At 39.5% G+C, this 16,079-nt stretch overlaps 1 protein-coding gene across 1 annotated transcript in view; it reads right to left on the reverse strand.

Annotated features, from left to right (window-relative positions):
* Window positions 1-15,100, reverse strand: part of FGF14 (fibroblast growth factor 14) — a 172,986-nt gene extending 157,886 nt beyond the window's left edge. The window contains exon 1 of the mRNA XM_039222032.1: window positions 14,908-15,100. Coding sequence (XP_039077963.1) covers window positions 14,908-15,100 — 193 coding nt within the window. The remainder of the gene's footprint in view (window positions 1-14,907) is intronic.
* Between the last annotated feature and the right edge of the window lie 979 nt (window positions 15,101-16,079).

Genomic DNA, 16,079 nt, shown 5'->3' on the forward strand with positions numbered 1-16,079 from the left:
TATATATATATATATATGGTTCCAAAACAAGCAAAACTAATATATTGTGTTAGAAGTCAGGACAATGCCTAACTTTAAGGTTCATTGTTTGGAAAGGCCGGTGAGTGGGATTTCTGGGTCACGTGTTCTGTTCTTGATCCAAGTAGTCTCTATGTAAGTGTATTCAGCTTATGAAAATTCATTACGTTGTATGTGATGTGGGCACTTTTCAATGTGTGTGTTATATTTCAATAAAGTATCTATTTTAAACTTGAGACTGTATTGTGAACTTAAAAACCAATATTAAGTTTATAAAATAGACATACATGTCATCTTTAAGATATAGGTCACTGATAAATCTGCTGAGTATTCATGCCAGGAATTTTTTACACCTTCATCAATAGTTATGCAGGAGAAACAGTAGAGGATTTTCTAGTCAACAGAAAAACAAACACTTTCTTAAAAAAGGAAAGCTAGGGATGGACAAAAAGAAGAATTACAATGTTTCCAAAAAGTTGGGGAAGAAAACATAATCTGTTAGATTGTCTCCTGGATTTTATAGTCTTGCAAATTTTATGAACAACAAACAGGAACAAAGTCCTTTTGGAAAAAAAAAATGGAGTGGAATTGCCTGTAATTAAATTGAAGCATGTATGGGAAAGAAGACGTGGGACAAAATAAACTAAAACCATAATTCTTAGCATCTCTCTCCCACTTTCCAAGGTGACTTCCAACCCTGATTGGGAAGAATGTTCTCAAAGCTTGCAACTTGTTCTCCACTTAGAAAGAGTGTTCTCTACACATTTTTCTTATTCATTATTAAGAAAACTTCAGGGAAGATGGGAGCTGTAAAGGAACAGCCCTACCCTAGATATCCAAAAATACAGGGTTGTAATCCTATCACATATCCTGAGAGTACAGACTATATGACCTAGGAAAAACTACTAATATCCATAAGTTTCCATTCTTTTACTTATAAAATAGGCATAATGTTGTCTATGTTAAAGAGAGTTTTTGTGAGGGTCAGTGTGGATGACGACAGTCAAGTTTGATGAGCTAAGAAATCTGTTGCCTTATATTCACTCGCAACGATAGGAAAATCTCAGGTTTATCAGTTTAGTAACCCCTTTAGATTATTCAAGGTAACAGATCCTTAAAGAGAAGCAGATACATACAGCCACTGTGCCAGGGGGTATACCTATAAGAGGATACAAGGCCCCAGCATTAAGACTTCTGATTGTTGGGGCACGTGTGTGGCTCAATCAGTTATATTGTCTGACTGTGGCTCAGGTCATGATCTCACGGTTCGTGGGTTCAAGCCCCGCTGTGCTGACAGCTCAGAGCCTGGAGCCTGCTTCAGATTCTGTGTCTCCCTCTCCCTCTGCTCCATCCCCACTTGAGCACCCTCTCTCTCATTCTCTCTCTCTCTTTCACTCTGAAATAAATAAATATTTTAAAAAAGAGAATAATCCCAGCAGACAAGTATCAAAAATCCCTTTTTGTGTTATATAGTTTCTTATCTGCAGCTTGAAATCCCATATTAGGATACACAGTATGTGGCTCATCCACATTTTCCCTCATGAAACAAGATGCTTGCAGCCAATATTGATACTGCAGCCATGAACTCAGGATGGTTAATCAAACCACTTGTGTGTAATGCGCTCCTTAAATAGAATCACCTTGGATACAAGTGCCAATAACCACAGAATAACCAACTACCTGAAGCATCAAGGAATCCCCTTGGCTTATAATTATTTTCTTCACTAGGAAAATTACTACTTGCTCAGATTTTTATGAAAGAATGTTTTTCTTGTTCTAAACCTTGTCATAGTTTTTGAGGGTCTGAAGTTTCACTAGTTGGTCACTAATCAGAAGCACCTCAGTCTGGCTACTTTCAAACCTAGGACTTTTGATACAAATCTGATAGGTTTATTCCAATGTTTGATAAATTCAACTTCTTAAAATTGAGAAGCTCATTTCTTTGGTGCTTTTCTTTCCTCTTCCAAAGAAAACTTGCTGTTGCTGTCAATTCTAATTGGTTAATATCCGATGGTTTTATTTTTCTTGTCCATCCAGTGCTGCTATCTAGATTACTTTCCAGTTTTCTATTTGATTTCCTTTCCTTTATTGTCCTCTTTAAATGCATTCTAATTGCTATTTATGGGCATGAGATGCTGTTCTTTAAGAATATGTTCAATATTACTTAACAGTACTAAAAATGGAAGATTGAAATTCCTATAGGCACCTTGACATTCATGTTGCAGATCATGGTTTTGGGCTGGTGTTGGCAGGTAAATGTGTGTGTGTGTGTGTGTGTGCGTGTGCGTGTGTGTGTGGTCATTCATCTTAGTTATATCTTTCTTTCTAACTTGTCAGTGTTTCTGTATTTCCTCACTGAAGATTTAATCCCTTTTAAATGGGTTTTAGCTATACTCTGGTTTCTCTTCAGATCGCATAAATCTTTCGCCTTTTACTAAATGGGTTTTAGCTTACTTGTTAGTACAACTGGGCCTTATGTGTTAAAGCTGTAAAAAAAAAAAAAAAAAAAATCTGTCCATATGTCAAGTCCAGAAGAGTTAATGAGGTTTGTTAAGATAAAACAAATCAAGGTACCTGAAAGAACTGAGTTCTAGAAGTACTGGGAGGCATTAAATTGACGTTTACTAGACACCTAAACAGTCTTCTTTTTCATATTCTGTCTTAATATTCACATCTGTGAATCTAGGAGAATAGTAGCTTTTATCTGCCAAAGGAGAGAGTAGAATGACTACAGGGGTGGGGGATGGGGAGTTGAGCACACCAATTTTTAAAATATATCTAAGTTTGGATTTGAGCATATTTAGTTCTTTGTTTTTATGCTTCATGTTCTATCTGCATCACACAGCATTTTTCACATTAATTTTCTTATTTATACACATTTACAACATACTTTTTCACTCTCAAACACAGAGAGAGAGAGAGAGGGAGGATTCTTAAGTGCAATTGTCTCAAACTTAACAATGGACAAGACTGTTGGATCGGAAATCCTAAGAGGCAGAACAAATGTAGTATACGGGAATAACTAGCCAACTGTTTTCAGGCTGTATTTAGTAAACAGCCAACAGGAAGCATGGGCCCAAAGTAAATCAGAAGGCAGGGGGCTGAGGAAGAGTGAGTGGATGGGTTCTGGGGCAGGAGAACAGGGCAATAGGCACTGAGAACAGACCATTGAGAGGACTGGTTCTGCTCCGTGGATGGCCTTTTGGTGTAAGCACAAATCTGTGCAGAGGAACCTGTCTCTGCCTTGATTTTCTAAGGCTCGGCCCATGTGGGCTTGTAAACAGTGAGCAAAAGGATTTAAAGCTAAATGATGTCTTGCAAATCATCTTGTCCGAGCTATTCATTGCATAGACTCTGCATGTTCACAGGCTCCTCTGAGTTGCTCAGCTGGTAGAAGGCAGAGGGAGGCCTTCAGTCTGGTGCCAGAGTCCACACTCTACCCATTAAGACCAGGGCATCATAGAGCCACGGATTCATAGGGAGGGCTAGTATAGGATCATGGGAAATAATAGTGGTGAGATGCTGTGCAGGTGAGATTTGGGGTATATTTCCTTACATTCACTTTTTAAGGGAAAAAAAATCAATGAGCCTACCTCAGAAGACAACAACAGGCATCGTGCAGAAAGAAAAAACAAGGAAGAACAGGATGAAGCCAGCCAACAGCACTAACATTTCAGTTCATGTTCAACAGCTGTGATGTCACAAAGTGCTGTGTTTCTTTTTCAAAAAGTGAACAAATAGGAATATTTATTCTAGTTTATTCTAAGGAACATAGGGAGATGATGCTGAAGTAATTTCTTGCTACTGTCACGGGGCAAAAGACAAACCCACGCAGATATGAAAATTTTACCTTTAGGCTAATTTATCGGTGTAGAAGTTGCAAAAAAAAAAAGTGCTTAATATTGTACCATGAGTCTGTTTCACTTGACCACACAACAATAAAGCATCTGGAAAGGAAAATGAAAACAGTCATGGGAACATTTGGATACCAGGGACATTTCTAATGATTAAAAATTGTGTTAGCTCAGCAGCAGTAGCAGAGGAAGAGGAAAACTTTGTTTATTATTTCCATATTCTCGAAACTTCAGCAACTTTTATTACTTTCATAATTTCCCAAAATGCGAAGGCCTGGGGATGAAGAATATCAAAGTTGACAAACATAAAATATTCAAAACCTTATAGGAAAACCTCAACATTGCCACACTGTCTGTGGTGGCTCACTCCAAAAAGAAAATCTAAGAGACTACAAACTACGGAATGAACGTGTCTGAGCTCTGCTGTTCTCTACAATGTGTTGACCTGGCGTCCAAGCATCAGATGGAAATGGAAAAGTAGAGGCAGAGCCAGAGACACACTTCTGTAGGAGGTAGATATCTTGGGTGCAACGACACTGGCCCCAGCAGCCACCAGAGCCCCCATGTCCCCCATCAGGAACCTGTAAGAATGCACAGAGGCAAACCTTGTGGTTGACATTCTAGCCCATCTGAGGGATAAATCTAGGAAGACACTGGGATATAATGCTGAAAACTATTATTATCTAAGATCCACTGGGTTAATTCCAAAAATGTACACCCTGTATCAGTTAGAACTGAACTGCATTCAAATACTACTTCTGCGAAATACAATTCTCTGGAAAAATTACTTCATTTCCTCTCATCCATGAAAATGAACATAATACCACCTATTTCCTACCATTGGGAGAAGTAAGAAATGTGGGATATAATGCTTCTAATCCTAGCAGATGAAGTAAAGACGTTTGATTACTTTCCCTGCTTTTTCCTTTAATTGGTCAGGCATGAAGCCAAGACAAATACTTCTGGCTTGTGTAGTCTTGTCCAGTTTTCTCAGCCCTCCATTCGAGGCAGAGCCTGGCCCCAGCAAGAAGGGAAACAGAAGAGGATATCTTCTCTGCACCAAGGTTGGCCTCAGCATGAAATTCTCTTCATGAAAACAGCCTTCATCTCGTCCGCTGGAATAAGGATGAGGTAATCATTGAACGATCTAAGCCGCAGAAATGATTAAGGTGCTCGTGGCATTTACTTATGAAGAAAGATTAATAGAGTTAAACAATTGTAAGTTGGCCAAATGGTAAGGAGAATAAGATGCCATGAACAAATATTTAAAGGGCATAATGTAGCTAGGGGTAGGCAGGAATTATTTACATAAATTTAAAGAGATAAAATGAGGCATGTGGAGGAATAAAAAGACATCAAGAGATGAAATGCTGACTGTTTAAAGACCTTTTCAAAAGGGAGAAAATTGTTGGATTCTGAAGAAAACGAACAATTGCCCATCAAACATTCAAGAGTTTCCTGAGAAAAAGACACTATTCACATCATAGCTCCTGAGCTCAGTGGTACACCTTGCCCTGGATAGTCTAACAAGAGGAAATAATGGAACCCTTATGAATTTATTCCCCGACTTTAATTGCCAGCACTTTGCACTTCTCATATCTCAAAAGCTGTTTGTTACCTGACAGATTGTTTTTAAATAAAAAATGCAAATGTAACAAAGTTACCTTAACTTTGTCCCGTATCATACCTGTATATCTACACATAGCAGGTAGATATGTAAAAGAATCCATTAGCATTCCTTAATACTGAATACATCAGTGAAACCATTTCACACACAGAAAATGAACTATTAAATGGCCCTTCTTACATTTATAACTATTTCCTTCTGTATTTCTTGCTTGAATCCAAGTGATGTTTATCATTAAGCAAATTAACCAAATATTTTTTTTTTTTACAAATAGTTTATTGTCAAATTAGTTTCCACATAGCACTCAGTGCTCATCCCCACAAGTGTCCTCCTCCATGCTCATCCCCCCCTCCCCCCCGCATCCATCAGTCCTCAGTTTTTGTCAGCATTCAAGAGTCTCTCATGGTTTGCCTCTCTCCCTTTCCCCCACCATTTCGGCCCTTCTTCTCCCCCTTGTTCCTCCGTCAAGTTCCTCCTAATCCTCCAATACGTGCAAACAAAATTAACCAAATATTTTAATTTGCCAATCACTACTGGCTATGCTAGTAATTAAAGAGTTTGTAACACAGTGGTTAGTCACAAATTTATTATATTTGATTGCAAGGACAAAAAATTAAAGACTAACTCATAGAAAGACCTATCGATTTCTCTGTTTTATGAAGACAGGTTGCTCAGGTCCAACACATATATATGTGATGAAAATAATATTCTTCCCAAGTAAGGAAACATTAAACATTGCCTTCTAATGGTACCTGAGTACCAACTGAGTACTAATAGTGTTTGGCAGGGTGCCATATTGTATAACGGCAATAGTTAACACACTATCATAATTGTAAATACAGACCTATCATAACTATGAAAAGATGATCAGCATGAATGGTTTTCATGGGGTAAATGATATGTTAAAAGTAGTTTGATGCTGACGTTACCTAACTGTAGTAAAAACTACAAATTTATTATGAAAAGTTGAATTTCAAGTGCTGTACAAATAGGATTAAGGGCTAAAAGATTAAACCCTTGGGTATGACCACTTACAGGTCATTGGTGACCTTAAGAAGAACAGCTTATTGGTGGGAGCAAAAACCTGATTTAGAAAGGGCTCAAGGGAGAACAGGAGAAGAGAAATTGGAGATCTTTTTTCAAGGAGTTTTGCTGACAAAAGACAATTGGTTTAATAGCTAGAGAAGAATGCATAATCATGAGGAGATTACTTTTTAAGATGGGATATGTCACAGAATATTTATTTTTGATGAAAATAATATTGTAGGATATGAAGATTATATGATGTAGAAGAGAGAGGGACATTACTCGACTCTGAGTAGGAGAAAGGATCTATCCCTCAATTTGTTGAGGTCTTAACTTTAAATAAGAGTACTATGAGTTCATCCCCAAGTTCAGGAGGAAAAAGGAGTAAATGAATAGATATGTAGATAGGCAGTAGTGGAGTATGTGAAAATTTATTTTTCATTATTTCTATTTTCTTGGAGATATATAGAATTAAGAGCATAGTTGAGAGTGGGTATGGCGTAGGAAGTATAAGAGGTAGGAAAGAGAGACGATAAGAAAATCATCTAGTTAAATAGAAATCGATGTTTTGTTAAATGTACCAAGGGCCCATTTGCTGTAATCGACTACGAATCTAAAGTAAGAACAACCCATGCGTATGCATATTTTCTCTTCAGATGAAACCATCTGTGTGTGGGCAGGCACAAAGTAGGTTGACAGTAGGATTAACCAATTAGTTTCGCCATGTAAGCAAGGTAAACAAGAAGATAAAAGCCAGATAAGTCAATAAAATATCTGAACAACATATAACTAGATTTGTAAGCTTGTTTCAGAGCTAAATATTCATCCACATGCAATTTTTATAAAGTAAATAATACAATTTACACACAACTTAGACTTGACTACCTATGTTCTCCTGGTATCAGTATTAAGAACAAGACCTTAGAACTCACTAGAAAAGACCTACAAACCATTCTGTTAATTCAAAAGCAGCACACAACACCCAGCACCTAGGTTTCTAACAGTCTGAAATTTTCATATTAATCTGTGACTCTGTAACCTTCGTGGTTTGCTTTAGTTTATCATATACAATGAGGCCAATAAGGAATATAACTAATAAGCATCTCATTAGAAATGAGAAATGTCTAAAATATATGATCTCGGAAAATTAATAAGAAATTAATGAAAGACTTAACATGAAATTCATTACATGCTAATGAAAGCACTCCAAATTAATCCTTTTCAGAGTTTCAGGTCAACATTACAATTCATCAAAGAGATAACATCAATGAGTGTCTCATCCAAACACTTGGAAAATCAAAGCTACATCCCTATGTGAAAAACGGCATGGAAAAATTGCCGAAGTTCACAAATGTCTCCACTTCCAGGCAAGCTTTCTTACACCCTCGATTTTGAAAAGTTATTAATACACCATTTCATGTATCCAATCAATAGGTATATACATTGAACATCTATTACATGCCTTAAAGCATGGTGTCTTTCATTAATTACGAGTTCACCACATTATGAAGAATAGGAAGGGTAAACTATGGGGAGAATAGAGGATTTAAGGACAGACAGATTTGTTTTTGAATTCTGCTTGTGTTACTTGCTTGATGTTAAGTCTTTTGGCATAATGTAAATTATTTGAGCCTCAGTTGCCTTTTCTGCAAAATGGTGACATATCTCACCTAATTGAGATATTGAAATAAAATACATGACAATTGAGAATTGGGATTTGTTAAGAGCAGGGACTCTGGTGCCAGCCTGGCAACCTGGGCTTCAATCTCAGCTCCACTCTTTGAAGATATATGGACTTGGACAATTTACTCAAATATTTTTTGTTTGTTTCAGATTCCTCATTTATAAAATGGATGGGTAGATAATATTAGTATATCATCCACTAATGGGTAATTGAGGGTATCAATGGATGTATAATGTAATGTACCTACCGTTATAGATTTGTTGTAAGGTTGAGATAGTACTCAAGTGGTACAGTGCCTGACACAGAGTATCATATAGGCAGGTGATAAATGTATTAATAAATACCCAGTCAATGATAACCATTGCTATGTGTGCACTGATCTCAATGGTCACTCTATGTTACATGTAAATTCTGAGAAATAACACAATTTTCATTCAATCAACAAATTCCTGTGCAATGTCAATTATATGCCAGGCACTGGTGAGACAGTGACTTTTAAGTGGCTGTACCCCATCATACATACCATATGAACCTGTCATACCATAAGGGTCCCCGTTAAACCTAATAGCCAGGAACCCTGAGAGCAAAGGGTGAAACACATATTCCACACACACAAAAACATTTCACACAGTATAGCTTTTTGGAAAGTCTTTTGTCTCAATGACCAAGTAATAACTATCATAAAATGTTTTTTAAGGTGTCTAGATTCCTACTACCACTCCTTACTGCTCTCTTTCCAGTAAACAGTAAATGGTAACATATTCACATAATCTGAGTTTCTTAAAATGAACATTGAAATCTTTATAGGTAAAATTTTTAAATTAGTTGCTTCCTAGTCATGCTAACACACTGTGATTGGCTTAAAATAACAACAACCTTGCTAAAATTGTCTTTTATATGTTTGAGTTTACCATTATGCTTTTGTTTTTGTGTTTTTCCACTTGAGTGCTAGTGACAACATTTAAAACACCATATACAAATTTGTATTATTGAAATATCATAATTCAATAATAGTCTGTTTTGGCTAAAGTTTCTCACTATTAGGGGAGAAATTAATATAAAGTATACCTAGGAAGAAACCTAGATTCACAAAACTTATTAGATAAATCAGATTGAAAAATATGTCACCTACTTTTTTCTTCGAATTCCTGCCATTATTTTTAAGCTAAGCAAATAAAATTTAAAAGGTATCATTTTACATTGAAGAGAGGGGAGGTGAAGTTCATGTCTACCTGAGTATAGTTTTCTTATAGTAACATTATATAGATTTAAATTATTATCAAAATAATAAAATTTGTGGGCTAAACATAGAACTACACTAATAATTCTAGTAATTTGGAATATAAAGAGAAACCTATAACTAACAATGGTAACTTGGTGGGGGATTTAGGGGAACTGATGCTCCTGAAATCTTAATTACAAAATGTCAAAGGATTTCTTCACCAGTAAACAGTATTATTTTCTCAATACATATAAACTCAGTCTATGAATCTAACGCAACCCAAAGCAAATCATCTTACCTAATCTTACTCACATCTTACCTAAGCTACTATGCTATCTTACACTTCACTCACTGCATCATTTCTTAATTTACTGCCCTACTGTGGTATTGACCATTTTCAGACACCTAGAGAAAATGTGCAAGGTTGAAATCATAACAATTAAGACACAAGAAATGCATAAGCAAGCAAGGTCAAATTTTTTAAAACTCTCAAACATTGTTTTGTTTACCAATTCAGTAATATTACCATAAGATCTCTCATTTAGAAACGCTGCATTTGACAAAATATCCTTGTTAAAAAATTAGACATTTCAATTTGGAAAAAAACTATGATTTTGTTTTAGCAAAAAAGTACGATTTTTGTCTTACCTTAATGCAACTAACAAATTATAAAATTATGATTATCAACAGGTTAGCAACAGGTATTATCAAAAGAGAAGTAAGAAGACTCCCAGGTACTTGGCTTTAGAAAACTAAAAAATACACTTCCCCAAAAAAAGAAGGATGATACTTAGGGAGGAAAATATTCCCTTGTTTTATTTTGACCTAAATAACCAATATAAGCCGGTGGTCTGTATCTTCACAGGGTAATGGCTCTGAAGCCGTAGCACAGAGAATGATGGTCTTTTGATTACTCTTTGCTGTTGATTATTTCCTGAGAAAGTGGTCACATTTTTCCTTACATAACACCTGGTAAGAAGGAAGACCACTTTTCTTAGGATAACTGATGGGTTTCACCATCCCACTAGTGCAAAGCAGTTTTGTTGATATAGGTGTAGATATATTTCTGCTTTTTATATTATAGAATAACTTGAAAACAAATTTTAAGTAGCTCATTTTCACTCCTTGTTTCTTAAAACATTCTGTAATTTATTTTAGATAAAACGTGTTAGTAAGAAACCCACACAACTACTGATTAAACATACATGGCACATGATACCATGGCTCCTTATGACAGTAGCCAAAAAAAAGTAGATTTCAAGAAACAACTGCATTAGCCACTCTAAAAATTTTGAAAGATTATTGTCCTACAAGCAATAAAGTTTCTTGTTTTGGTTTAAAAATTAATAATGAAAACATAGCACTTTTAGGATAAAGTGTTCATTATATATCATTGCTTGTTGTTTCTATTGTAGTTTTTACTTTCGACAAAAAAAGTTATGATTCCAAATAAAACTATTTACAAAATGTTGGTTTCCTGGTGTCTTCTTTCTTTAGCTAAATTAACAGATATCATAATCTATTTCATAAATTAGTTAAGCCTTAAAGTGAGGCTGGTTATATTCTTGGATTTTTAGAATAACTCACAAATAGTAATCATCCTCTAGTCCCTTAAAAAGGGGGATGAGTTATGTGTGTGTGTGCATGTAGTTATATGTGTATGTACATATATACATGTATGCATATATAAAGAAAGTGAAAAAAATAAAAATTTGAAAATATATACCTCTAAAATGGTCTATTTAGAGCACTGTATTTCAAGGACATTCTTTTAGCTTCAGATATGGTACCTTCCTTATTTCACTTCAATTCAAGGGCAATGCCAAGTACCCAGGACATGGCAGACACTCTATGAAGATCTGAGAGTCTATGAAAATGCAGAAAACACAGACTTTGCTTCTGAATGACAATCAATCACATCTTTGGAGGTAGCACAATTATTTTCAAGCATAAACAATGATAGTGAAGTATAAAACGCCACAAGAGAAGTATTCTTACTTCTCCACAATGGGGGAAGATTTCTTAGAGGTGATGGCATTGTCTCCAAGCTTTAAGAAATGGAGTTAATTTCAACAGGCAAAAATACAGGACAGACGATTCTATACACAGAGTAAAGCACATGGCTAATTTTGGGAAGTTTGAATGGTATTTGGAGTCTACGGAGGTAAGGAAGGTAAAGAGATAAATCTGGAAAGGTGGAATAGTCATGGTGCCCACACTATCACTAAAAGCCGTCTTGTAAATTCCTGTCCTTTATAAGAGGACAAAATGATACAACTGGTACTCAACTGGTACAAAAACCACCCTTCCTTGGGAGGGGGTAGAGGGTGATCAGAGTGAGGGGTAGAGCTCCAACAACAACAACAACAACAACAACAACAAAACGTAAGTAAATATAAGCCATATCATTATATTAAATAAATTCCTAGTTAAAAAAGTATCAAAAGGGAAAAAAGACCCTACATTTAAGAAATTGTCTATTACTCTTCCTTAAAACACAAAATGTAGAGCTATTTTTCAATTCTGTTTGCCAACATATCACGTGTTTGAATTTACCTGTCGAAATGTAAATTTCAGCCAAAATGGACTCCCATACAAGATGACAGTGCCCTTAGTTTCTGTACCTCCTTTGCTTCTCTCAACAGCTTAAGGATTTTTCCTAACTCAGGGCTTCCATTGTCCTTCTCAGATGTCATCTCTCACCCTGCGGTTCTGAGTGTGGCCCACCCTGCATACTTGATCTAATCAGGTTTCCTCTCCCCTCTTCCCTCACCCCTGAAGTTTCCACCTTAGTCCTCTTTGTTCTTTATAGGAGTTTGAGTTTCCTAATTTCTTACTAATTTGGTCCTTTCCATATGCAATGACTTTCTAGCCCATATTTGTAATCTCCATGATGGAAGGGACTTCATTTGTTCTATTCACTGCTGTATACAGAACACCTGGAACAGAACCTGACATATTAGGAAGATTCAAGAACTCTTTGTCAAATTAATGACGTTCCAATATGAAGAGATATAAAATTGTGATACCTAAAAGTTGTATCTTTAAATTAACAAATGAGATTTTTTAAATTTCCTGAGGACAATTCCTATGCAAAGAGTGAGTTTGGAGGTAAAGGTAACTATGCTTAAAAATATTTTCTCAAAGACCATTTAATTAAATAATGAAACAATTATATATATATATATATATATACACACATATATAGTTATATGTAATATAAAATCACACAATGATATATCAATATATAATTTGTATAATATAAAGTTTTAATATTGATTTTGCTCGTTAGTAATAATAACTTAATGTCTGATGTTCCAGAGATATATCTATATTTTTCTTCACAAGAGAATATATTTCTTTATATATAAGAGATATAAAGAGTATAAAAGGAAAAGTCTTGATCACATTTCCTTTTAGCCTATCTTCTGTTCCATTTTCCCATGAAAATAAGGGAGCAAAAGTGACCTCAAATATATTTTTCTTACAGATCATTGATGCATGCATATCATTTTCAACTCATGAATACCAAGAGAGCAGTCAGGGTTGAAATGGTGGAACAGACTATTAGGAAACTCAGATATCTTCCCATACCAGGAAAAAAAAAGTATATCCTCATCTTAAAATACAGAAGCGTAAAGCGTAAAGCACTCTTCTTCATTACTCACTATGACAAAACATTTATTGTCCATATTTATAAAATAATCTACTGGTTGTATATTTAAAGAGGACACAGTAAGTTTTAATCAATGTTTATATCAGAGTAATCTTATCCGGAAGAGAATAGGTTTATTTACTTCAAGTAAATGGCATATTTGGAGCTCTACCTGGTGAAAACTGTGTTCTAATACATAATATGATTTTAAAAGGGGGAAAAAACAAATACTCTAAGTCCTGATAATGTGACCCTCCACGGATCAACAATGTTTAGAACAGCTGAGTTGCTCTTATACAAAGGTTTGCTGGATAAGGCTCTGGGCTAACGTGAAAAATTAAAACCCATTTTTCTTAATAGCCTCTACACTCATTTGAAAATATTGTCCCCAAATACTTCATGAAGTCATATTATATTTATGCAACTAGGTATTGTGTTTGTACCATGTCATCTCCTTTAGAACTGCTATTCTAATTTTTCTCCAACGTTTGCCTTTTAAGTTTATTTCTAAGAGCAAATAATCCCCGACGTCTAATGTCACGATAAGCTGTTTCCTTTAAAACTCTTTAGCTACAGCCTTTAAAAAAAAACACTAAAACTTTTGGTCATAAATTTGTAAATGTGTAGAACACACACACTCACATAGATACACACGTACAACATATGCCTCTCTCCTCTGTCTTTGGAACAACAGGGTATTTAAAACAAATACAGCTGGGCACCAAGAATATAATGTGCTGGGCAAACATATACTCCTATTAATGTAAATATAATCTTCGACGTTTCCTGCCAAGCCCACTTAGTTATGAAAAGCAAGCCAGCCCCGTTTCTCGCACAGAACACCCCACATAGTCTCGACACAATCGCCCTTAGCAACTGGATGTGGAGGCAAGCAGAGATGAACAAAAGCCGCGGGGCTCCGGCTCCTAAGTTGCCTCCTCAGACCCTGACATTTTACAGCAGCTAAAGCAGGTCATGCTGGGCACTAGTTGTTTCTCGAAAAAAAATATGTATAGTAAGGCAACTATTCTAGTCATCTGCGTGTAGTAACTGCGTGTAATTCGCGACTCCTTGAATTTAAACGGAAACATGTTAGGGATGTGTGTACCTCGCCCCCCCCCCCCCATTCGGACTCGTTCTTGCTCCCTCTGCGCCCCAGTCCGCATCCCCCCAAGATGTGACCTCAGGCTTCCGCGCGCTCAGTGCTGCCCGCTTAGCAGCGTTCGGGTAAAATCTCCGTTGACCCGGCCCCGAGTTCACACACACCCTCCACTCACTTCCCTGACACCGGCCCCTGGAGGGCGCGGCGGAGATCGCCACGTCCCGCCAAGGTCTGGGGCCCGCGCAGGACTCCAGGAGCGCCGGGAGGCCACCTGAGGCCAGACCCACGCGTCCCTGACCCCGCCGATCAGACCGCAAGCGGCCAGCGAGACCCCGAGGCGCCGCGCCCGTTCCCTAGCAGTCTAGAGTCCCGCGCTGTGCCCCCGGGGGAAGCCAGGAGCCCCCCGGGGGAGACCGAGGGTTTCCCTGGAAGCCAGCCCGCAGGAGACCCGGGGAGCCAGAGGCAGCGGGCGAAGACCAGCGCACTTGCCGGCGCCTGGCGGGGTTGAGTTTTCAGTGGCTACAGGTTGCCGGAGAGCGGGTTCCCGGCTCCCGCGGGCGGGCGGAAGGCGCGCGGAGCGCTCGGAGGGGGCCCGGGGGTGCGGGGCGCCGGGGGGCGGAGGGAGGGACGGGGTGGGGGGGCCCGCAGAGGAGCCCAGCCTGCGGCTGGGGCGATGGGAGCGATCCGGGGCGCCCCTCCCAACAGTGACCCGCACAGACCTTGGCGCCGCAACCTGCGCTTCTTGAGGCCGAAGATGCGCACTTTGGAGAAGATATCCACCAGGTTGCCGTTGCAGAGCCCGCGGCTCTTGCTGGGGCTGCTCCGCCTCCTGCTGGCGGACGGCCGGTCCCAGTGCTGCTCCCGCGCCTGCCGCTTCTGGCGGATCAAGCCGCTGGCGATGGCCGCGGCCATGGTGGCCCCGGGAATGGGTCCGGGGAGGGAGGGACGGAGGGAAGGGGAGCCGGGGACGCGGGAGAGGGAAGGGGCGGCGCGGACGGCGGCTAGCCCTGGAGGAGGCGTGGGCAGGAGGCCCGAGGGTTTGGGGAGAGGGTTCGGGGCGCTCAGTCCCGACCAGGACCCATCGCCCTCTCCGCCGAGCGCCGGGCCGGGCGCGCAGATGCTCCCGGGACGCGGCGGGGCGCGCCCCGAGGGCCGAGGTCGAGTCGGCCGCCCCCCGGCCGCGTCGGAGCCGGTGTGGGGCCCGGGCTGCGGGCACCACCTCTCTCCGCGCCGCCGGTTTGCCTCGCCCCCCTCCCGGGCTGCAGGGCAGGTGCCGGCTGGGTCTCGGCGCGTGCGTCCGTCTAGGGCGGGCTGGGCTGCACTCAGCGCCGGGCTCCAGCGGCCCCCCGGCCGGTGCCGCCGCCGCCGCCGCCCGCTCTCGGGTTCTGCCGGTGATTGCCAAGTGCTTTGGAAATCAGCATCTGGGGAGAGCAATCTTCTCCCCGGAGATCTCTAATCAAAGCGATTCGTTCCCACCCCGCTACACCTCCCTCCAGTTCCCCTCCTATGTCTTTCTTCAGAAAGAAAGGAAAAAAAAAATATATATATATATATATATACTAATGACTAAAAATATTATTAATAATAATAAAAAGAAAGCTAAAATGGATTCCAGGGGGCGGGGTGCTAAGAGGCTGAGCCAAAGCAGGTGGGATTGAAGGAATATCGGTGCGCTTTTTCTTAGATGAAACTCGCAGGTTTCCGAGGCTTCCGCGGCTTGGCCAGGGCTTCTGAATCTTAACGTGTCTCCTGCTCCCCCAGAAACTCTGGGCTGCGGTTGGAGGGCGAGGTGGTTTCCGCCCTGCCTGCTAATCCCTTCAGCGCCAAAACCCCTCCACCCCGGGAAGGAGGGGGAGGAAGGAGGGAGGAGAGTGTGTCCCGAGGAGGGAGG

The sequence above is a fragment of the Hyaena hyaena genome, unplaced genomic scaffold (assembly GCF_003009895.1).
Source record: "Hyaena hyaena isolate Hyena2069 unplaced genomic scaffold, ASM300989v1 scaffold_1037, whole genome shotgun sequence".
In the NCBI taxonomy this organism is placed as follows: Eukaryota; Metazoa; Chordata; class Mammalia; order Carnivora; family Hyaenidae; genus Hyaena; species Hyaena hyaena.